This window comes from Convolutriloba macropyga, chromosome 2 (assembly GCF_964194025.1).
Source record: "Convolutriloba macropyga chromosome 2, txConMacr16.3, whole genome shotgun sequence".
Classification (NCBI taxonomy): Eukaryota; Metazoa; Xenacoelomorpha; order Acoela; family Convolutidae; genus Convolutriloba; species Convolutriloba macropyga.
In genome coordinates, this window is record NC_134469.1 from 65,022,711 (window position 1) to 65,046,193 (window position 23,483).

General features: G+C 36.3%; 3 protein-coding genes across 5 annotated transcripts in view; 2 read left to right on the top strand and 1 right to left on the bottom strand.

The window, feature by feature from the left end:
• The window catches only part of LOC142334970 (iron-sulfur cluster assembly factor IBA57, mitochondrial-like), a 41,511-nt gene extending 19,983 nt beyond the window's left edge, over positions 1 to 21,528 (top strand). Inside the window, exon 3 of the mRNA XM_075383298.1 lies at positions 21,183 to 21,528. Coding sequence (XP_075239413.1) covers positions 21,183 to 21,461 — 279 coding nt within the window. The 3' untranslated portion in view covers positions 21,462 to 21,528. The remainder of the gene's footprint in view (positions 1 to 21,182) is intronic.
• On the bottom strand, positions 7,448 to 19,656 carry LOC142334609 (uncharacterized). 2 transcript variants are annotated; one of them, XM_075382780.1, is made up of 4 exons: positions 18,979 to 19,656; positions 9,424 to 9,650; positions 8,882 to 9,086; positions 7,448 to 8,099 (listed from the first exon to the last, which is right to left on the bottom strand). In XM_075382780.1, the coding sequence occupies exons 1-4, from the start codon at positions 19,240 to 19,242 to the stop codon at positions 7,893 to 7,895; spliced, it is 903 nt and encodes a 300-aa protein (XP_075238895.1). In that variant the 5' UTR covers positions 19,243 to 19,656; the 3' UTR covers positions 7,448 to 7,892. The 2 variants fall into 2 exon arrangements, with proteins under 2 accessions (XP_075238895.1, XP_075238894.1); XM_075382779.1 differs by having other exon boundaries at positions 9,421 to 9,650; positions 18,979 to 19,654.
• Positions 21,529 to 22,156: 628 nt separating the features above from the next.
• Positions 22,157 to 23,483, top strand: part of LOC142334610 (uncharacterized) — a 31,126-nt gene continuing 29,799 nt past the window's right edge. The window contains exon 1 of one of the 2 annotated variants that reach the window (XM_075382781.1): positions 22,157 to 22,531. In XM_075382781.1, the coding sequence (XP_075238896.1) occupies positions 22,247 to 22,531 (285 nt within the window). In that variant the 5' untranslated portion in view covers positions 22,157 to 22,246. Of the gene's footprint in view, positions 22,536 to 23,483 lie in introns of both variants that reach the window. The other variant, XM_075382782.1, reaches the window with a different exon arrangement.

The following is a 23,483-nucleotide window of genomic DNA, read 5'->3' on the forward strand; positions in this document are numbered from 1 at the left end:
GAAGTGTTAGCTGACATACAAGTTAGAAGACACACATTGCCCGATAAAATTTAACAGTTGAGCTTGGTTGAACGCTTAACTGACAGAATTGAGTTTTTTTGAAAGCGAACCGCGGAGTCTAGCGACCACGAGTTGTCTTTCAAGTTGACTGAAATACATTTCCGCTTTGTTGCCACAGCAGCTGTTTGCAACCTTTCCTCATTGTCGACGTTTCTAAGTGAAGAATAGTCAAGTGCTAAAAGGGAATAAAATTGTTAACGCAGTCAACAACATCCTCCACAGGCAAGGAATTGTCCAGCTCAGAATGCTTTATGTAATAAAAATGGCCTTGAGTGGTAAATAACTTGATATACTGCCTTGTACAATTTTATCTTGCACTATTTTACGAGTTGTGTTTGATTAGTACTGTGTCTAACGTCAGTTGGTGACTAGTTTTGCGAATACTGCAAAAACGTTAACTTTAAATTAAGGTTTATTGGAAGAAAGGTCTTAGACATATATCTTTACCTTTGTTTTTTCACTAGTTGAACTAGTATAAATACCGAGATCTCGCATTGTTTGCTGTACAGTGAACTGAATCCAGTTGGGCACAATATTCCGAATGAAGGTGTTTTAAGACTGAGTTTGCTAAGTGTTATTTGGCGTACAGATTAGAAGACAAATTGTCCGGTAAAATATAACAGTTGAGCTTGTTGAACGCTTAACTGACAGAATTGAGCTTTTCTGAAGGCTAATCGCTGAGTCTAGCAACCAGGTGTTGTCTTTTAAATTGACTGGAATACATTTCCGCTTTGTTGTCACAGCAGCTGTTTGTCAACCTCTCCTCATTGTCGACGTTTCTAAGTGAAGAAAAGTCAAGTGCTAAAAGGGAATAAAATTGTTAACGCAGTCAACAACAGCCTCCACAGGCAAGGAATTGTCCAGCTCAGAATGCTTTTTGTAATAAAAATGGCCTTGAGTGGTAAATAACTTGATATACTGCCTTGTACAATTTTATCTTGCACTATTTTACGAGTTGTGTTTGATTAGTACTGTGTCTAACGTCAGTTGGTGACTAGCTTTGCGAATACTGCAAAAACGTTAACTTTAAATTAAGGTTTATTGGAAGAAAGGTCTTAGACATATATCTTTACCTTCGTTTTTTCACTAGTTGAACTAGTATAAATACCGAGATCTCGCATTGTTTGCTCTACAGTGAACTGAATCCAGTTGGGCACAATATTCCGAATGAAGTTGTTTTAAGACTGAGTTTGCTAAGTGTTATTTGACGTACAGATTAGAAGACAAATTGTCCGGTAAAATATAACAGTTGAGCTTGTTGAACGCTTAACTGACAGAATTGAGCTTTTCTGAAGGCGAATCGCTGAGTCTAGCAACCAGGTGTTGTCTTTGAAATTGACTGGAATACATTTCCGCTTTGTTGTCACAGCAGCTGTTTGTCAACCTTTCCTCATTGTCGACGTTTCTAAGTGAAGAAAAGTCAAGTGCTAAAAGGGAATAAAATTGTTAACGCAGTCAACAACAGCCTCCACAGGCAAGGAATTGTCCAGCTCAGAACGCTTTTTGTAATAAAAATGGCTTTGAGTGGTAAATAACTTGATATACTGCCTTGTACAATTTTATCTTGCACTATTTTACGAGTTGTGTTTGATTAGTACTGTGTCTATCGTCAGTTGGTGACTAGTTTTGCGAATACTGCAAAAACGTAAACTTTAAATTAAGGTTTATAGGAAGAAAGGTCTTAGACATATATCTTTACCTTCGTTTTTTCACTAGTTGAACTAGTATAAATACCGAGATCTCGCATTGTTTGCTCTACAGTGAACTGAATCCAGTTGGGCACAATATTCCGAATGCAGTTGTTTTAAGACTGAGTTTGCTGAAGTGTTAGCTGACATACAAATTAGAAGACACAAATTGTCCGGTAAATTTTAACAGTTGAGCTTGGTTGAACGCTTAACTGACAGAACTGAGTTTTTTTGAATGCGAATCGCGGAGTCTAGCAACTACGAGTTGGCTTTCAAAATGACTGGAATACCTTTCCGCTTTGTTGCCACAGCAGCTGTTTGTCAACCTTTCCTCATTGTCGACGTTTCTATGTGAAGAAACGTCAAGTGCTAAAAGGGAATAAAATTGTTAACGCAGTCAACAACAGCCTCCACAGGCAAGGAATTTTCAAGCTCAGAAAGCTTTTTGTAATAAAGTTGGCCTTGAGTGGTAAATAACTTGATAAACTGCCTTGTACCTAGTTTTATCTTGCACTAATTTACGCGTTGTGTTTGATTAGTACTGTGTCTAACGTCAGTTGTTGACTAGTTTCGCGAATACTGCAAAAACATTAACTTTAAATTAAGGCTTATTGGAAAAAAGGTCTTAGACATATCTTTACCTTAGTTTTTTCACTAGTTGAACTAGTATAAATACCGAGATCTGGCATTGTTTGTTCTACAGTGAACTGAATCCAGTTGGGCACAATATTCCGAATGCAGTTGTTTTAAGACTGAGTTTGCTGAAGTGTTAGCTGACATACAAATTAGAAGACACAAATTGTCCGGTAAATTTTAACAGTTGAGCTTGGTTGAACGCTTAACTGACAGAATTGAGTTTTTTTGAATGCGAATCGCGGAGTCTAGCGACCACGATTTGTCTTTCAAGTTGACTGGAATACATCTCAGCTTTGTTGCCACAGCAGCTGTTTGCAACCTTTCCTCATTGTCGACGTTTCTAAGTGAAGAATAGTCAAGTGCTAAAAGGGAATAAAATTGTTAACGCAGTCAACAACAGCCTCCACAGGCAAGGAATTTTCCAGCTCAGAATGCTTTTTGTAATAAAAATGGCCTTGAGTGGTAAATAACTTGATAAACTGCCTTGTACCTAATTTTGTCTTGCACTAATTTACGCGTTGTGTTTGATTAGTACTGTGTCTAACGTCAGTTGGTGACTAGTTTCGCGAATACTGCAAAAACATTAACTTTAAATTAAGGTTTATTGGAAGAAAGAGCTTAGACATATATCTTTACCTTCGTTTTTTCACTAGTTGAACTAGTATAAATACCGAGATCTCGCATTGTTTGCTCTACAGTGAACTGAATCCAGTTGGGCACAATATTCCGAATGCAGTTGTTTTAAGACTGAGTTTGCTGAAGTGTTAGCTGACATACAAATTAGAAGACACGAATTGTCCGGTAAATTTTAACAGTTGAGCTTGGTTCAACGCTTAATTGACAGAATTGAGTTTTTTTTGAATGCGGATCGCGGAGTCTAGCAACTACGAGTTGGCTTTCAAAATGACTGGAATACATTTCCGCTTTGTTGCCACAGCAGCTGTTTGTCAACCTTTCCTCATTGTCGACGTTTCTATGTGAAGAAACGTCAAGTGCTAAAAGGGAATAAAATTGTTAACGCAGTCAACAACAGCCTCCACAGGCAAGGAATTTTCAAGCTCAGAAAGCTTTTTGTAATAAAGTTGGCCTTGAGTGGTAAATAACTTGATAAACTGCCTTGTACCTAATTTTATCTTGCACTAATTTACGCGTTGTGTTTGATTAGTATTGTGTCTAACGTCAGTTGTTGACTAGTTTCGCGAATACTGCAAAAACATTAACTTTAAATTAAGGCTTATTGGAAAAAAGGTCTTAGACATATCTTTACCTTAGTTTTTGCACTATTTGAACTAGTATAAATACCGAGATCTGGCATTGATTGTTCTACAGTGAACTGAATCCAGTTGGGCACAATATTCCGAATGCAGTTGTTTTAAGACTGAGTTTGCTGAAGTGTTAGCTGACATCAAATTAGAAGACACAAATTGTCCGGTAAATTTTAACAGTTGAGCTTGGTTGAACGCTTAACTGACAGAATTGAGTTTTTTTGAATGCGAATCGCGGAGTCTAGCGACCACGAGTTGTCTTTCAAGTTGACTGGAATACATCTCCGCTTTGTTGCCACAGCAGCTGTTTGCAACCTTTCCTCATTGTCGACGTTTCTAAGTGAAGAATAGTCAAGTGCTAAAAGGGAATAAAATTGTTAACGCAGTCAACAACATCCTCCACAGGCAAGGAATTGTCCAGCTCAGAATGCTTTTTGTAATAAAAATGGCCTTGAGTGGTAAATAACTTGATAAACTGCCTTGTACCTAATTTTATCTTGCACTAATTTACGCGTTGGGTTTGATTAGTACTGTGTCTAACGTCAGTTGGTGACTAGTTTTGCGAATACTGCAAAAACGTTAACTTTAAATTAAGGTTTATTGGAAGAAAGGTCTTAGACATATATCTTTACCTTTGTTTTTTCACTAGTTGAACTAGTATAAATACCGAGATCTGGCATTGTTTGTTCTACAGTGAACTGAATCCAGTTGGGCCCAGTATTCCAAATGCAGTTGTTTTAAGACTGAGTTTGCTGAAGTGTTAGCTGACATACAAGTTAGAAGACACACATTGCCCGATAAAATTTAACAGTTGAGCTTGGTTGAACGCTTAACTGACAGAATTGAGTTTTTTTGAAAGCGAACTGCGGAGTCTAGCGACCACGAGTTGTCTTTCAAGTTGACTGAAATACATTTCCGCTTTGTTGCCACAGCAGCTGTTTGCATTCTTTCCTCATTGTCGACGTTTCTAAGTGAAGAAAAGTCAAGTGCTAAAAGGGAATAAAATTGTTAACGCAGTCAACAACAGCCTCCACAGGCAAGGAATTTTTAAGCTCAGAGTGCGTTTTGTAATAAAAATGGCCTTGAGTGGTAAATTACTTGATATACTGCCTTGTACCTAGTTTTATCTTGTACTAATTTACGCGTTGTGTTTGATTAGTACTGTGTCTAACGTCAGTTGGTGACTAGGTTTGGGAATAGTGCAAAAACACCAACATTAAGTTAAGGCTTATTGGAAAAAAGGTCTTAGACATATATTCTCACCTTCGTTTTTTCACTAGTTGAACTAGTATAAATACCGAGATGTCGCATTGTTTGCTCTACAGTGAACTGAATCCAGTTGGGCACAATATTCCGAATGCAGTTGTTTTAAGACTGAGTTTGCTGAAGTGTTAGCTGACATACAAATTAGAAGACACAAATTGTCCGGTAAATTTTAAAAGTTGAGCTTGGTTGAACGCTTAATTGACAGAATTGAGTTTTTTTGAATGCGGATCGCGGAGTCTAGCAACTACGAGTTGGCTTTCAAAATGACTGGAATACATTTCCGCTTTGTTGCCACAGCAGCTGTTTGTCAACCTTTCCTCATTGTCGACGTTTCTATGTGAAGAAACGTCAAGTGCTAAAAGGGAATAAAATTGTTAACGCAGTCAACAACAGCCTCCACAGGCAAGGAATTTTCATGCTCAGGAAGCTTTTCGTAATAAAGTTGGCCTTGAGTGGTAAATAACTTGATAAACTGCCTTGGACCTAATTTTATCTTGCACTAATTTACGCGTTGTGTTTGATTAGTACTGTGTCTAACGTCAGTTGGTGACTAGTTTCGCGAATACTGCAAAAACATTAACTTTAAATTAAGGCTTATTGGAAAAAAGGTCTTAGACATATCTTTACCTTAGTTTTTTCACTAGTTGAACTAGTATAAATACCGAGATCTGGCATTGTTCTACAGTGAACTGAATCCAGTTGGGCCCAGTATTCCAAATGCAGTTGTTTTAAGACTGAGTTTGCTGAAGTGTTAGCTGACATACAAGTTAGAGGACACACATTGCCCGATAAAATTTAACAGTTGAGCTTGGTTGAACGCTTAACTGACAGAATTGAGTTTTTTTGAAAGCGAACCGCGGAGTCTAGCGACCACGAGTTGTCTTTCAAGTTGACTGAAATACATTTCCGCTTTGTTGCCACAGCAGCTGTTTGCAACCTTTCCTCATTGTCGACGTTTCTAAGTGAAGAAAAGTCAAGTGCTAAAAGGGAATAAAATTGTTAACGCAGTCAACAACAGCCTCCACAGGCAAGGAATTTTCAACCTCAGAGAACGTTTTGTAATGAAAATGGCCTTGAGTGGTAATTAACTTGATATACTATCTTGTACGTAATTTTTATCTTGCACCTATTTACTCGTTACGTTTGATTACTACTGTTTCTAACTTCAGTTCGTGCCTAGTATAGCGAATAGTACAAAAACAATAGTTTTAAATTACGGTTTATTGAGAAAAAACATGTCTTAGACATATATCTTTACCTTCCTTTTCGATTGTTGAACTAGTATGAATACCAAAATCTTGCATTGTTTGCTCTACAGTGAACTGATTCCAGTTTATAACTGAAGAAATGTCAAATGATCGAAGAGAATAGAGTTATGAAAGCAGTCAACAACCACCACGGGCAAAAACTTTGTTTTATAGTTGAGTAGAAGCTGTTGCTTAAAAAATTGACCTTGAGTAGTATTTAACTTAGTATAGTGCCTTTTATTTAATTTTATCTTTCACTAATTTAATCGCTGTGTTCGATTACTACTCTGTCTAACTTCAGTTGGTCTTTAGTGTTGCGAATAGTGCGTAAACACTAAATTTATTTTCTGGCTTATTGAAAAGAACAGGTCTTAGACATATATCTTTACCTTCATTTTTTCAATAGTTGATTTAGTATAAATACTGAGATCTTGCATTTCTTGCTCTGCAATCAACTTTGTCTAGTTCGGAACAATATTCAGAATGCATTTGTTTTAAGACTGAGTTTGCCGAAGTTCTAGCTGACATACAGATTAGAGGACACAAATTATCCGGTAAAATATATCAGAGTTGTGCTTGGTTGAACGCTTAATTGACGGAATTGGTCTTTATTGGTTAAGAATCGCTGAGGCTAGCACCCACGAGATGTCTTTAAGAATGACTGGAAAAAATTTCCACTTTATTGCCACAGCAGCTGCTTGTCAACTAATCCTCATTCTGTCGACGTTTCGAACCGAAGGAAGTCAAGTGTTAAAAAGGAATAAAATTGCGAACGCAGTCAAGAACCACCTCTAAAGGAAACGACTTCTTTTCTAGCTCAGAAAAAACTTCTGCGTAAAAAAATGACCTTGAGTGGTAAATAACTTGATATACTGACTTGTATCTAATTTCATCTTGCACTTATTTACTCATTTCGTTCGATTACTACTGTGTCTCACTTCAGTTGGTTACTATTATCGCGAATAGTAAGAAAACACACTAACTTAAAGTTTTATTGGAAAAAAACAGGTCTTAGACATATATTTTTCCCTTCGCTTTTTTCACTATCCAAATACCGAGAACTGGTCCAAATACCGAGATCTCGCATTGCTTGGTCTGTAGTGACCTGAGTCTAGTTTGATATTGTATAAGAGTTGCTTTATTGACCTCGGTGAAGCCAGCTGACAAACCATGTTGTTGTGAAAGGTTTATCGGGTTATCGCAAACTGAACTAATTTCTCAGCCCTAATTTGGAAAACTGCGAGAGAACTGAAGTTTTCATCTCCCAGGCAAAGAGGCTGCAAACTATGGGAAAGGATTTCCTCAATTTTGGATTATTTTGAATTGCTATGGAACATAAGAAATATAGCACTTATACAGCTACAAAAGAGAACTACAAAAAGGTAATATCAGAGCAGATTTTGAACCGTTGGAATGAACTGGGTTGGTTTAAAGCTTTCCTTACCACAAGTGATAGAGCAGGCGTTACATTTTCTGCTATAACTATTATTGCATAACTTTTGGCTTTCTTTTATGACAGCTTACTTACTTCGGGTCACGTTCACCGTCTAAATTGAATAAGTAAAGTTTAACAATGGCGGCTAAATGTTTGCTTTTAAATGAAGGAGCACTTTTACGCGTATGACTTTAAGAGGAATGAGGCTCATCTATACGTTTCAAGTTTAATTTGTTTGATGAAATGTTTACAGGTTTATAGTGAAAGGTCAATCGACAAATCGGCGATTGGTTGGCTAAGTTTCAGAAATGTCTCTAAGTGTGACTTTCTTGGCGACCATTTTGAATTTCGCAAGTCCTCTTCTACGGTCGAGTTGGTCTTGGTTCTCGAATCCGAGCCAAGTGTACATTGTGTCCTCTTTCTCTGAATTGAGCAGAAGGTGGTCCCGCATTGACAGCATCTCCTCTGGAGCGTCCGGATACCTCTGGAACTCACGGGCTGCCTTTAAACATTTTTTTTGTATTTTTTCCTGTTTTTCAGAATCTTAATATTGTTTGTATTGAATAAAATCGATGTGTACCAATGCAAACAATATGTATTATCAAGCAAAGGATGTTGAAAACCGATTCGGGAAGACTAGGGATGGTGAAAAAAAACGATTTTTGAAATCTAAGTTCAAAATCGAAACCAAAAGCGCAAAGAAATTGTCAAAATTTAGCATTTGATTGCTCTCGAACAAGTACAAGAAGATTCGAACGGACCCAATTGACTGTTAAATTGTATTTTGCTGTGCAGAACCAGGGTTAAAAACAAATCAATATCATTTGTCAACGAGCGACAGTTTCGATGGCAGTTATTAATAAAGTTGGTGCAATCTTTAAGAGGGTGCAAAGGGGACACGAAAAGCCTAAAAAATACTCAGCTATGGTTCGATAGTAAGCTCACCAGCAAAAACCATTTTCAGATACATTTCCACTGGAAAAAAATTACTTGACTTAGAACTTTTGTCGAACAAAAATAATCAATTGGGAAAGCTGAAAAAGATGAATTTTTCAAACAATATTGCAGCTTTAAAACAACCAGAAAATATCCTTTAAAAATTTCCAGTGCAGATTGGTACAACCTTAGCATATTATTGGTACCTTGCCACTTAAAATAAACTACATTTGTTGGTTAAAAAAGATCATTTAGATTGTGAAACAATTAGAAAAGTCAAGTTAAATGTTAAGTAACTTTTCACAAGTTGTTACCGTGGATTGTTATTATGTTAAACACGAACTCTACCTTTCCACCGTCGAGTGAAATTTTGGGCAGCCTAATTGTAGATCTGGATCGGCTCTTGGGCGGAGCTGATTTGACGCCATCTCCGCTTGCGTTCTCTCTCCTCCGCATTCCCCTCCACTCCATCTGCTTCTCAGCAGGCCTCAGAAGAGAGGAGAGTCTGGCGATAAACATGTCTTGTGCATTGTACTGTTTCCCTTCTGTGTTTCTAAAAACAAAGAGCATAAACTTCTTCTAGAGTAAAAACTGTAGCTTTACGAACATCAGAAATACACTTGCGTGTCAGTATGTAAATGTACGCTTAACTTGTTTTTAATCGTTGATCCATTTCATCTTAACTTTCTCATTGTTTAAAGACTGAGAATAGACCATGAAATTCCGTCTGTTATGTTTTAAGTGGCTTGTCAGGTTATGCCATTTTTCAAAGTTATGCTCGTGTAGCACGTTCAGATGTGTGCCGTTCCCAATTTCATATTACGATTTGATCCCCAATTGTAAACTACACTTTTGTTGGTGCAACTATTTTTTGTTTGGGAACTCACTCATCATCATCCGCTGCGCCTGCGGTCTTTGCACGTTCTTTTGTTTCCTTTTCATTGTCCGGCTGAGCGGCGCTGTGATGACTGGTACTGGCTCTGATAATGCTTCTAAGTTCGGCATTGCCAATGTTCCTCTTAGAGCTAACGGCTGTCCATGTGCGCCTCGATCTGGGCAGACCCGGGGCCGTGTTCACTCTGCTTTCTGTCTCTTGGTGAAATTTCATCTGGGCTAGCTAACACAGAGAATTAGTCAAAAATTTTTGACTAGCCTTTCACTCCGATTTTTTTCGCAAGTACTTGCCGATTTGTTCCCCTATCTACAAAGTTTAGAACTTTATACCTCTCTAGAGGACGGCAATTAATTGATATACCTTAAGATAATTGCTATATTAAAAATTATCTGCTGCATCTTGGGAAAACGAAATATGCTTGATGTGCATGCATTTTTTTTTTTTACATCGCGTTAATTGAAAAAGCAGCTAAAAGTGAGCATGTCTTCAATATGTTCATTTTCAATTACTAAAAACAGAGATTTTTTTGAAAAAACTGGTTTGCGCCTATTCGACGAATTAAGAAACAGGATGGGTGACTATGTTGTCAAAATCAGTTGGAAAAAGCATGTTAAAGCGTAACTTTTCGAAAAAGAGGTGAAAGTCCGACTGCATTGCGTTGAAAAAGGTACGTACATCTTGCGAAAATCGTACACTTTAAGGCTCGGATATGTCGATTCTCGAATTTTATAATAATAACGATAGTTCTGAGTAATCGTAGCAGTAGTGCATTAATTCTTAATGCCCTGTTGGCAGCTGCCCCTTTTTCTTGTTAATTGCTCTCAAACGAAGTTTGTAACAATTCTATTAGTCCTGTCGGTCTTTTTTAATGCGATTTTTCGCTTTTTCGTCTGACGCTTTTGACTTTTCGTCCTCAAAAACGGGATGAACAAATAGCGCCCAACGGGCATTAAGTGCTCTTAGAGCCTTTCAGCTCTGTTTTAGCGCAAACTCTTCGGCAGACTTATACTTATGGCTTGAAGGGCGATTCTTAGAGGTCGAAGACCCCCACTGTTGACCCCCCTCCCACACTATTGCCCCCACCCCCTCCCCCACACCGCGCTGTTAGCCCAACCCCACTTGCCTACTCCTCCTCCCTCCCCATCAGTCCCCGTTGCAGCCCCACTGGCTTCGTTCGAACAACCGATCGCTAAAAACACCCAATTTTTCAAGCTTTTTTTTCAAGCTTTTCAAAATTTTATTTCATTTTTGAGTTCTTTCAGCCGCAGGTGTCAAGGCGACTCCTCTAGGGTTTTATAATAGGTTACTGCATAGTTTTTCTGGCAGTGGAATGGTTTCAACTTTTTAACATCATATTTTTGCTTTATTTTGACAAAACGTGAAAATTTTTTCATTTTTTTTGACATTTTCTATTATTCACGTCTTTCCAGACGCAGGGGCCAGAAAACATCCTTAAGGGTTTGATAATAATTTACTGGAAAAATTTTATTTGCCATGGAATAGCTTTCATTTTTTTAATCTGACAAATTTCAGCGTTTTTTAATTTAAAACTTGCATTTTTTTCAAGTTTTTTGTAAATTTTTATTGGTTTCTCCAGCCTCAAGAGCCACATAATCTCCTGTAGGGTTTGATTATTGGTTGCTGCATAGCTTCTAGATGTATTGAAATGTTTTGAAGACGTTAATATGAGCAAGTTTTAAAAATATTTGCCTCAGGAACCTCCTCTACGGTTTGATAATAGCTTACTCTCTCAAGATTTCAACACCACATTTTTTGTCATTTTTCAGGTTTTTCAGTGTAAAAGAAAATCTCCTTTAGGGTTTGATAATAAGTTTTTGGAAAATGTTTTTTGGCATGGATTAGTTTTCAATTTTCATTATCACAATTATTAGCAGTTTTTTATGCAATTTGCAATTTTTGAATTTTTCAAGTGTTTTTGAATATTTTTGAATTTCTTTATTTTTCCGAAACCAGGGTCCTAGGGACTTCGTCCGAAGTTTAATAAACTGCATCATATTTTCTGGAGTTAATGGAATGGTTATCAATATTATAATGACTGCAGCTTTGGCAATTTTTTGATAAAATTTTTTTTCAAGTTTTCTGAAAATTTTTATCATGTTACAAGTTTATGGATCTTTATGAGCCAGTGAAACTTTTTGAAGCTTGAAATGGGGATACTGGATAGTCTCTTGAGACAATGCAATGCTTTTGGAGATTTTGTTAATATTTGCGATTGTTTTCAAAATTTGTGAATATTTTTGTCCTTTTCTGAGTTAAACGATCATTACTGGCCAACGAAGTTTTTCGAGTCTTTCAGATGATTTCTAGACATAATTGCAGAGACAAAAAATAGTTGTGAAATGTTTCACTGAGAAATTTGGAGGCTTTTCTAAATTTTGCAATTTTTTTCAATTTATTCAAAATATCGGTTTTTTTATTTAATTTATTTGCTAACAAGTCCAGAATACAAAAAGTTGCAGCGTCGAAACAAGCTGAAGCTAGCCTCAAAAATCCGTGGCTAGCTACTGACGAAACCAATTTTTTTATGCGATTTTTTGCTTGACCTAATTTTCGTCTAAGCCATTTGACTTTTCGTCCTCAAAAACGGGATGAACAAATAGCGCCCAACGGGCATTAAGTGCTCTTAGAGCCTTTCAGGTCTGTTTTAGCGCAAACTCTTCGGCAGACTTATACTTATGGCTTGAAGGGCGATTCTTAGAGGTCGAAGACCCCCACTGTTGACCCCCCTCCCACACTATTGCCCCCACCCCCTCCCCCACACCGCGCTGTTAGCCCAACCCCACTTGCCTACTCCTCCTCCCTCCCCATCAGTCCCCGTTGCAGCCCCACTGGCTTCGTTCGAAAAACCGATCGCTAAAAACACCCAATTTTATACTAATTTTCAGTTTTTTTCAAGCTTTTCAAAATTTTATGTCATTTTTGAGTTCTTTCAGCCCCATTTTTTTTTTGACATTTTCTATTATTCACGTTTTTCCAGACGCAGGGGCCAGAAAACGTCCTTAAGGGTTTGATAATTAATTACTGGAAAAATTTTATTTGCCATGGAATGGCTTTCATTTTTTTAATCTGACAAATTTCAGCGTTTTTTAAAACTTGCATTTTTTCAAGTTTTTTGTAAATTTTTATCGGTTTTTTGGTTTCTCCAGCCTCAAGAGCCACATAACCTCCTGTAGGGTTTGATTATTGGTTACTGCATAGCTTCTAGACGTATTGAAATGTTTTGAGGATGTTAATATCAGCAAGTTTTAAAAATATTTGCTTCAGGAACCTACGGTTTGATAGTAGGTTACTGTATAGTTTCTAAATGTCATGGAATGTTTTTCAAGATTTCAACACCACATTTTTTGTCATTTTTCAGGTTTCTCAGTGTAGGAGAAAATATCCTTTAGGGCTTGATAATAAGTTTTTGGAAAATGTTTTTTGGCATGGATTAGTTTTCAATTTTCATTATCACAATTATTAGCAGTTTTTTATGCAATTTGCAATTTTTGAATTTTTCAAGTGTTTTTGAATCTTTTTGAATTTCTTTATTTTTCCGAAACCAGGGTCCTAGGGACTTCGTCTGAAGTTTAATAAACTGCATCATATTTTCTGGAGTTCATGGAATGGTTATCAATATTATAATGACTGCAGCTTTGGCAATTTTTTGATAAAATTTTTTTTCAAGTTTTCTGAAAAGTTTTATCATGTTACAAGTTTATGGATCTTTATGAGCCAGTGAAACTTTTTGAAGCTTGAAATGGGGATACTGGATAGTCTCTTGAGACAATGCAATGCTTTTGGAGATTTTGTTAATATTTGCGATTGTTTTCAAAATTTGTGAATATTTTTGTGCTTTTCTGAGTTAAACAATCATTACTGGCCAACGAAATTTTTGAAGTCTTTCAGATGATTTCTAGACATAACTCCAGAGACGAAAAATAGTTGTGAACTGTTTCACTGAGAAATCGGGAAGATTTTCTAAATTTTGCAATATTTTGCAAATTTTTTGAAATAAAGGTTTTTTATTTGCATTATATACTAACAAGTCCAGAAAAGCAAAAGCTGCATTGTCGAAACAAGCTGAAGCTAGCCTCACTAATCCGTGGCTAGCTACTGACGAAACCATTTTATTCGATTTTTTGTTTGACCTAATTTTCGTCTAACCCATTTGACTTTTCCTCCTCAAAAACGGGATGATTAAATAGCGCCCAACGGGCATTAAGTGCTCTTAGAGCCTTTCAGCTCTGTTTTAGCGCAAACTGTTTGGCAGACTTATACTTATGGCGTGAAGGGCGATTCTTAGAGGTCGATGACACCCCCACTGCTGACCCCCCCCCACACACACACACACACTATTGCCCCCACCACCTCCCCCACACCGCGCTGTTGGCCCAACCCCACTGTTGCTTACCCCTCCTCCCTTCCCAGCAGTCCCCGGTGCAGCCCCCCTGGCTACGTTCGAACAACCGATCGCTAAAAACACCCATTTTTATTCTAATTTTCAGTTTTTTTCAAGCTTTTAAAATTGTTTGAGCAACCTCCTCTAGGGTTTTTTAATAGGTCACTGTATAGTTTTTGTGGTAGTGGAGTGGTTTCAAATTTTTAACATCAGGAATTTTAGCTTTATTTTGACAAAACGTGCAACAGCGGCCAGAAGACGTCCTTAAGGGTTTGATAATAGTTTACTGGAAAAATTTTATTCACCATGGAATAGCTCTCATTTTTTTTAATCTGATAAATTTCAGCGTTTTTTAACAATTGCATTTTTTCAAGTTTTTTGTAAATTTTTATCGGTTTTTAGGTTTTGTCCAGCCTCAAGAGCCACATAACCTCCTGTAGGGTTTGATTATTGGTTACTATATAGCTTCTCGATGTATTAAAATGTTTTGAAGATGTTAATATCAGCAAGTTTTAAAAATATTTGCCTCAGGAACCTCCTCTACGGTTTGATAATAGCTTACTGTCAAGATTTCAACACCACATTTTTTGTCATTTTTCTTGTTTCTCAGTGTAAAAGAAAATCTCCTTTAGGGTTTGATAATAAGTTTTTGGAAAATGTTTTTTGGCATGGATTAGTTTTCAATTTTCATTATCACAAATATTAGCAGTTTTTTATGCAATTTGCAATTTTTGAATTTTGAATTTTCTGTCGTTCTTTTTTCAAGTGTTTTTGAATCTTTTTGAATTTTTTTATTTTTCCGAAACCAGGGTCCTAGAGACTTCCTCCGAAGTTTAATAAACTGCATCATTATTTCTGGAGCTAAAGGAATGGTTATCAATATTGTAATGACTGCAACTTTGGCAATTTTTTGATAAATTTTTTTTCAAGTCTTCGGAAAATTTTTTATCATGTTACAAGTTTATGGATCTTTATGAGCCAGTGACTATTTGAAGCTTGAAATTCCCTCCCCCACACCGCGCTGTTGGCCCAACCCCACTGTTGCTTACCCCTCCTCCCTTCCCAGCAGTCCCCGGTGCAGCCCCCCTGGCTACGTTCGAACAACCGATCGCTAAAAACACCCATTTTTATTCTAATTTTCAGTTTTTTTCAAGCTTTTAAAATTGTTTGAGCAACCTCCTCTAGGGTTTTTTAATAGGTCACTGTATAGTTTTTGTGGTAGTGGAGTGGTTTCAAATTTTTAACATCAGGAATTTTAGCTTTATTTTGACAAAACGTGCAACAGGGGCCAGAAGACGTCCTTATGGGTTTGATAATAATTTACTGGAAAAATTTTATTCGCCATGGATTAGCTTTCAATTTTTCAATCTGACAAATTTCAGCGTTTTTTTTTTAAAAAGAAACTTGCATTTTTTTCAAGTTTTTTTTTTAATTTTCATCGGTTTTTCATTCTTTTGACATTTTCTATTATTAACGTCTTTCCAGACGCAGTGGCCAGAAAACGTCCTTAAGGGTTTGATAATAATTTACTGGAAAAATTTTATTCGCCATGGAATAGCTTTCATTTTTTTAATCTGACAAATTTCAGCGTTTTTTAAAACTTGCATTTTTTTCAGGTTTTTTTTTGTAAATTTTTATCGGTTCTTAGGTTTCTCCAGCCTCAAGAGCCACATAATCTCCTGTAGGGTTTGAATATTGGTTATTGCATAGCTTCTAGATGTATTGAAATGTTTTCAAGATGTTAATATCAGCAATTTTTAAAAAATATTTGCCCCAGGAACCTCCTCTAGGGTTTTATAATAGGTTACTGCATAGTTTTTAGTGGTAGTGGATTGGTTTCAACATTTTAGCATCTCGAATTGTAGCTTTTTTTTTACAATAATTGCAGTTTTTCAATTTTTTTTCCATTCATTATTCAATTTTTACGGCTTTCATGAAGCAGGGGCCAGAAAACCTCCTTGAGGCTTTGATAATAAGCTACTGAAAACTTATTTGACATGGAATAGTTCAACTTTTTAATATCACAAATTTTAGCAATTTTTTGATAACTTGAATTTTCAAGTTTCATAAAAATTTTTGGTCATTTTGTAGCTTTCTCCAGCCTCATGAGCCAAGAAAACCCCTCCAGCGTTTGACGATAGGTTACTGTATAGTTTCTGGAAGTAATGGAATGTTTTTCAACGTTTAAACATCACGAATTTTAGCATTTTTTTTACAAAGCTTTCAATTTAATTTCTGATCACTTATTAGCATTCAGTTTTGTAGCCTCAGGTGTCAGAAAACCTGCGCTAGGATTTGATAATAACTGGCCTTGGATAAGTTTTTAATTTATTATAAATTTTTGAAATTTTTTAATTAAAACCTGCAAGTTTAAAATTTTTTGGTCATTAAGTTTCTTCAGCCTCAAGAGTCACACAACCTCCTGTAGGGTTTGATAATAGGTTACTGCATTTGTTTAGATGTAATAGGTTACTGATAATAGGTTACTGCTTTTCAAGATTTTAATATCAAGAATTTAAGCTATTTTCAAAAAATTGCAGTTTTAAGTTTTTTAAAAATCTTTTTTTCTTAGTTTTTTTTATTTCGTTGCACGAGGGTCCCAGGGACCTCATCCATGGTTTGATAATAAGCTGCTGCATAGTTTTAACTTTGTTAGAATGGTTACCAATTTCTTATGATCGAGTTTTAGCATTTTTTGATAAAACTTCCAATTTTAAGTTTTTGTCATTTTTTAGGTTTCTCCAGCCTCAAGAGCCAAGGAACCACCTCTAGGGTTTGATAATTGGTGACTGCATAGTTTCCATGTGTAATTGAAAGTTTTTCAAGTTTTTAATACTTCGAGTTTGTGCAATTTTTTTAAATTATCTTTTTATTCAAGTTTTTTGAATTTTTTAGATTTTTTTGTTCGGCACCAGGTGCACTGGGACCTCCTCCATACTTTGATAATAAGCTGTTGCACAATTTTAGATTTATTCGAATGGTTACCAATATTTAAATGATCGTGTTATAGCAATTTTTTGATAAAGTTGAAATTTCAGTTTTTTGGAACTTTTTTATCATTCACAAGTTTATGGATCTCTACGAGCCAGTGAAACTATTGAAAGCTTGAAATAGGGATACTGAATAATCTTTTGAGACCATTCAGGGGTTCTGAAGATATTAATATCACGAATATTAGCAAGTATTTGTTAAAATTTGCAGTTGTTTGAATTTTTGAATATTTTCGTCCCTTTGAGTTTAACGATCATTACTGGCCAACGAAACTTTTTAAATCTTTCAAATGGGTTACTTGACAGAACTCCAGAGACACAAAATTGCTTTGGACATTTTTTTCACTGCGAAATCTGGAAATTGTTCTTTCAAGTTTTGCAATATTTTGCAAATCTTTAAAATATCAGTTTTCTATTTGATTTATTTACTAACAAGTCTAGAAAACTAAAAGTTGCAAAACCAAATCAAGCTAAAGCTAGCCTCACTAAACCGTGTCGAGCTACTGGCGAAGCCAACCGCTCGCCGTTCATTTGAGAGCATTTGGACCGACGTTAGTTGGTTATGTTTCTATAATTACTTGAAATGATTCAGATTAAATTTCCTGAAGAGCCATCTCATTGACAGAAGCTAGTGTGCGATTTGTCTTCTAGCAACTGGAAATGCTGAACTTTTATACAATTGTTGACAAATTAGGCTATTTTTGTTTTTTTGATAAACAAGAGCGATCCTGAACAACCTTGACAAATTCGAGAACTTTTCTTGAACAAATGTACTTCGGCAACGTAATGCGTATAATCGGTGGGCTTATATATTGCAATGAGGTAAGGCAACATGAAACAAAAAATCTTCGAAAAATCTCTTAATATTACCGAAAACTATCGGGAAAACAAAAACCAATAATAAGAAATGTAAGCTACTGCAAGTTTTTATAAATAGCTGTGTTATCGATAGCTGAGCTGAGCTATTATGGGCCTTCTGTTGCTTTCTACAATGTATTAGGTGCTGTCTTTTATCAAGATCTGTTCATACTTTTTCTCCGTTTTTGAAGTCCAAATTCAAGTGATGATTTCGTTCAGTTTAGAGGCTGAATTAAGTATAGTTTTAGAAACTAACTGAAACTGCTTACCAATAGAACACTTTTGACATTTAGAAGAAAAATTTGTCGTTTTCTTTCTTTTTCTGTTTCAATCGCGATGTGCGTCAACGGCGGTTATTTTCCGGAAATTTGCCGGCTATGTTTTTTTTTGGTCACACGTGACATGTCTAACTCTAGAATCGATTTTTGCTAAGTTTAAATGAAGGAGATAATGTCAATTCGGTAATGTCACTTTAAATAGGGCAGCTATTAGAAACATAAGTTACACAAAGTAAAAGGCCTCCGCAATGAGTTTAAAAACTGTAATTGCTCTTCGGTGTCATCTTTTTAAATCTTTTTGAGCCTGCAGGTCTGCAAAGCCATCGCAGATATTTGCTGGTAATCTAGCAGCGATTGTTTTGAAACTTATAAAAAATTAATGTTTTAGGTGAAATATGAATTTTTCGGGATATTTTCAGAGTTTTCGAAAAGTTTATTCTCTAATTACTCTTCAATAAGTCACTTGAACCTTGAGAGATCTTTTTCTTAGAGTTCAGTCCGTCAAGATAGAACAAGTACTAATAAGTTTGTGTAATTTTTAATTGCTCGTAAACGAAGTTTGTAGCAATTATATTAGTCTCTTTTTTATTATTATTTAGTCTGTCAATTATTGTATCGGTCTTTTTTCGCTTGAACTATTTCTCGTCTGCCCCATTTGACTTTTCGTCCTCAAAAACGAAAAAAAAAACAGGTAGCGCCCAGCGGGCATGAAATTCTCTTAGAGCCTTTCAGCTCACTGGTAGCCAATTATGCTATTCACAGAAACTGTTTTGGAGACTTATACTTATGGTGTGAAGGACAGAACTTAGAGGTTGATCCCACACCCCCACCCCCCCCCCCCCCCCCTGTGCTCAATTCACGCTTCTTAAATGAAGCTAAATCTAGCCGCTCTAAACCGTGGCTAGCTACTGACGAAGCCAACCTCTCACCGGTTGTTTGAGAGCAATTCGCCTGACATTAGTCGGTTATGTTTAAACGACTGGCAGACAATTTAATTATTGGTGTAAATATTGAAATTGAACCTTGAGAGAGTGAAGTTTTCTGGCGTATCTCATTTGAGCATTCTCGATATTCATTCGGGCGAGGTTGAACTCGTTCTGGATCTGTCGATCGAAGGTCCTAGTGTGCTGCACGTCCATCTTGTTCACTTTCTCTGCTCTCCGGTGAGCGCGGATGTCTGCCTTGATTGTGTAGTTAGCCAGAGTGCTGCCTCGCAGCTCCCGATTCAGGAAATGCTCCAACTTCTCAATACGGGAAGCCTCCGAGTTCTGAGTGGCAGCGGCCATGTTCGAGTTCTCTTGTTATAATTCTTCACTTTTCTATAACGCTAAACATTTACTAAAAAAGTTGCGGTGGGTAATTGAATAAGAGAGTGCTAACTTTACATGCTGGAATATTTTTTCAAAGGTTCCAAAACATTAAAGGCAGATAGCAAATTGTTTTTTATAGAAGAAATGAAGTTAATTATTAAGATCAATAGCCATTAGTAAGGCAGTCAATTTTTAATGTTTCGCTTAATGAAACTGTCAGTTTTTGATTTGATAATGCGCATAAAAGTTTATTAGTTTGGTTTAGAATCTGTTCGGCCTGCTGTGCTATGTTGTGTAATGTTTTGTTTATTATCTGCACTTGTGCTGTTATTATTGTTTTGATCAATTTTACCTCTCTCTCTTAAAGCTTGAACAGCTTTGACGAGCTGCTCGAAATTGGTCAGAATTGATTCTCATTGGTTCTTCAGCTTGGTTATAATAGAAATTTTTGGTCCAGTGATCTGAACTCGTACTTGCTTTTTATAGACTTAATGTATGTTTGCGAGTTTGTGCGAAGATTTTGTTCGCGTAAAGTATTCTGTAAAGTTAATGCAGGCACCGGTCATCAAGAGGTCAAATTTTAAAGTAAAGAGTGCGGGGTAATTTTGCTCTTCCTAACCCTTTCTCACTTTAAATTTATTGAAATGACGCGTGTGCAAAAATTTTTTAGGGCGCATAATGCAATAGAGCTAGCGCAAACTGGAGATGCTACACCACTTTCCCGCAGAAAATCTCCCCGCAGATTTTTCTCTCATCAGTTTTGATGCCGCAGGTGTACAAAGAATTTCCCGGATCATAGTAACATAGTAAATCAGCGCTGAATCGTAATATTTCTGTCTGTTTTTACTATGAACAGATTATGATCATGTAACTTTTTAGTCTGTTCAGACCAAAAATCATAGTAAAAAAAGGCTCTCTGGAAACACTAACACTCTGAACAGTCCAAAATCCAATTCTTTGTTTATCATGCACAGTCCAAAAAACATTTGTAACTATTCGGGACAGTTCTTCATCCAGTCATAAAAACTAAGCAATAATGTAATTACAGCTGTTTTTAGGTAACATGACCCAGCTAAATTGTTTATTTGAAAGCTCGAGACGAGATTCGGGCCAACAGAGATTTGTAAAATTTGTTGTCCTTGCAGATCAGTCGTTTTACTTTTTCAGTCTTTTTTCAAAAACTTCAGATGCATTTTTGTCTTCAGAATGCTGACCATGGTTTGCGATTTTGATGCGGAGATATATTATTTATGGTTTGATTCTAACTTGAAGTTCTTAAACAACGTTTTGTTTTCTTCCTTTTCTATACAACTAGGTTTTTATAGTGTTCTCTGATCAAGGTCGTCGGTTTTGCGAACATATTATACTCTTCGTTTTAATGAATTTTTTTTCGGTTTCGGCTCTTTCGCTTTTAATGCCATATGATTGAAGCATTTTTCTATTCGTTATTGGATAATGTGTTGGGAATCGGTTATTTCTGAAGCGGGATTAAGAAATATCAGCTAGCTCTCAGACGCGCTAATTTAGCTTGTCTGCTGAATTGGAATGGCTGATCTTGCTGCTTGCCCTTGGAAAATTTATTGAAATAAATTTGTGGGAAGGTTTCAGCTTTGCTTCCAAATTGGGCTGAATATTTAGTGAAAACATGTTTACTAAATTGTGTTGGTATTGAAAAGTTCATAATCTTTTAATCAAAAAATGTTTATAGGAGAGAGGGAGAGAAAGAGTTTGTTAGTAACATAGAGAAAATCGTTGAATTTTTCAAAATTTTTGAAAAGACAGCAGAGTTGACTTTGCTTGTAATGGTTAAAAAGGGAAATTTTAACCAAAGCGGCTACCCAAATTCAGCCGGTTTTTGTGGTTGGTGGCAGTCCGAGTAAGCACAAACTTAGCAAGTAATTGATCTATATTTTCAGGAACTGACGGCCAGGACGCATCATACAGGTGTTATTAGACGAAGAGTGTTCCCAGTTGAACTGTCCAAGCCCATTCCAGGTCCTGATGGACCCTCCAATCTGCCAGTAGTACACCCAGAAAACAACTCAAAAATGGGAAACCTCATCTGCACTCAAGACTTGCGTGGTCTGGCAATGATCAAAGTTGATCACGAGCCAGATGTAGCTCTGAAAACTTTGTCAGACACTTTGGTCATACCAAGAAGACCGTTTTGGAGTAAGCAATTGTCATCACCATAGGATTAATTTAGCATGTTTCGGAGTGTAATAAAATGACGACAATTTTAATTCAGTTTTGCCGACCTTGTTTGTTTTAAATGGATGAAACTAGTTACTGCTATGATAATAAATGAAGTATATAACAATTTTGATTCAAAGTCCAAGTTTTTTGATCTACTGTTGAAAGTTTGCGTCATTAATCCGATCGATCTTCCGATAGAATGCCGCTGTTGAAATACTCCTGCAGCTTCGTGAATGCGAATTATCTTGAACCCTTTACCCCTTTTTAAGTACTGTGGATAGTAGTGGAAAAGATTCAGAGTTCCTTTTGAACAAAAAACAAAATGAATTAGCGAGCGACAACTCGTTGTTGAAACCAGCATCTCACAGCAGAAGGCAGCATCGCCAAAATAAAAATTGATCTGCTGAACTGAACGAAAAAAGGAAAACGTTCGGTTTGACCGAAATCAGGAGCGAAGAGTTTCATTTGCTCTATTATGAAAACCGAGTTATTGATTCAACTATTTGCAAAAATGAGCACCTTTTTTGCAAAATTAGTACCATATGGTAGTTAGACAGCAAATTGTATAAACTTATAATTGTTTTTTAAACAAATGAGTAGGACGTGCGTTGCGTTGTTATACCCATTGTTTGTAAACATTTCAAACCTTAGCTATTAGGCATTCCAATGCAATGTTTTGCATTGTTTTTAGATTTTATATGGTTGCATCGAATGTTGCCCAGATGGCTCTGTAAAATTTGGGTTCCTCAGATGATCGAGGAGGGTGGTTAAATAAATAAGTATAATGTCGCATAACCATGCTTCCTCGTGTGTGTTGGAAGGAAGTTCGAGGACTTCTGTCGGAGGGGGAGGGGGTAGTGGCAGTGGTGTCTCTTCTGCTCAAGATGTGGCTCTCTGGCTTCACAACAAACTGGGCTCTTCGGACGCCAACTGGTGTTCGTCTCAGCTAGCCAGCCAGTTGAGTGTGAACAACCTAGCCTACATTCCCCAGGCATTCGCCAATTTGTCACCCCAAGTCAAGTACAGACTCCTCATGTCCTTCCTCTTCATTCCCAAGAGACAATTGCAGGCAGGTACACACCTTAATCAGTAGTCCTAGAAAATGTGATCGATGCTCAACGAAGAATGCTATACAGTTTTAAGATAATAGTTTGTTAAGAGAAGTTATTTGATCATGCGCCGCGTTTAGTGAATGACTTTTTGACTTTAAAAAGTAGTTTTTGACTGAATGGCACAAATAGATAACCGTTTTTAGCCGTTTTTTTCGTCTAAGTGGCCCAGTTTTTTTTGCCTGTAATTTGGTTTTTTGTAGAAATAAATTTTATTCGATGCTATATTGAAATGTCAACCTCAGAAATTGATGCCACAGTATTTTGCAGAGCCCGCAAATGCGTTTCAAGTTCAAAATTGGAACATATTTCTCGATTTTTTTGTTAGTTTTTGGCTTTTTTTCTATTAATTTCTTCATTTTTGGATCTTTTAACCGTCTTTTTGTCAAAAATCAGTTAATATGGCAACTTACTTTTGACAATTCATATACTCAACACCTCTTTCTACCTCGATGTAATTTTGTTTTATAAAATTGTACATATGCTAATCCGATTTTGGTAGTGTTTTTCCCGATTTTTGTCCGTTTTTTGTTTGTTTTGGTTTTAATCACTAGAAATAGTCTTTTTGTGCAACATGAGGGACTTTAATTTCGTTTCAATACAATTTCAATCATTTTTTGGCGTTAAGTTTTTGAAAAACACTTAAAACTTTTTCTTAAATGCAGTATTAAAAGTTTTTTGACCTTTTTTGCAAAATGTTTCAGTTTTGTATGTTTGAATTCTGCTTTTTCCTATTTTTTGTTCTCTTCAGGAGAATAGATCTTTGTATCGGATGAATCATTATCTTTTGTATGTCTCGAATAATGAACAATGAAATGTATTCGTTTTTCTTGATTTTTTAAATTTTATTTTCTACTTTCAAAAATCAGGAATGTCTTTTAATTACAGTGTTCCTTACATTGTGTCCATATT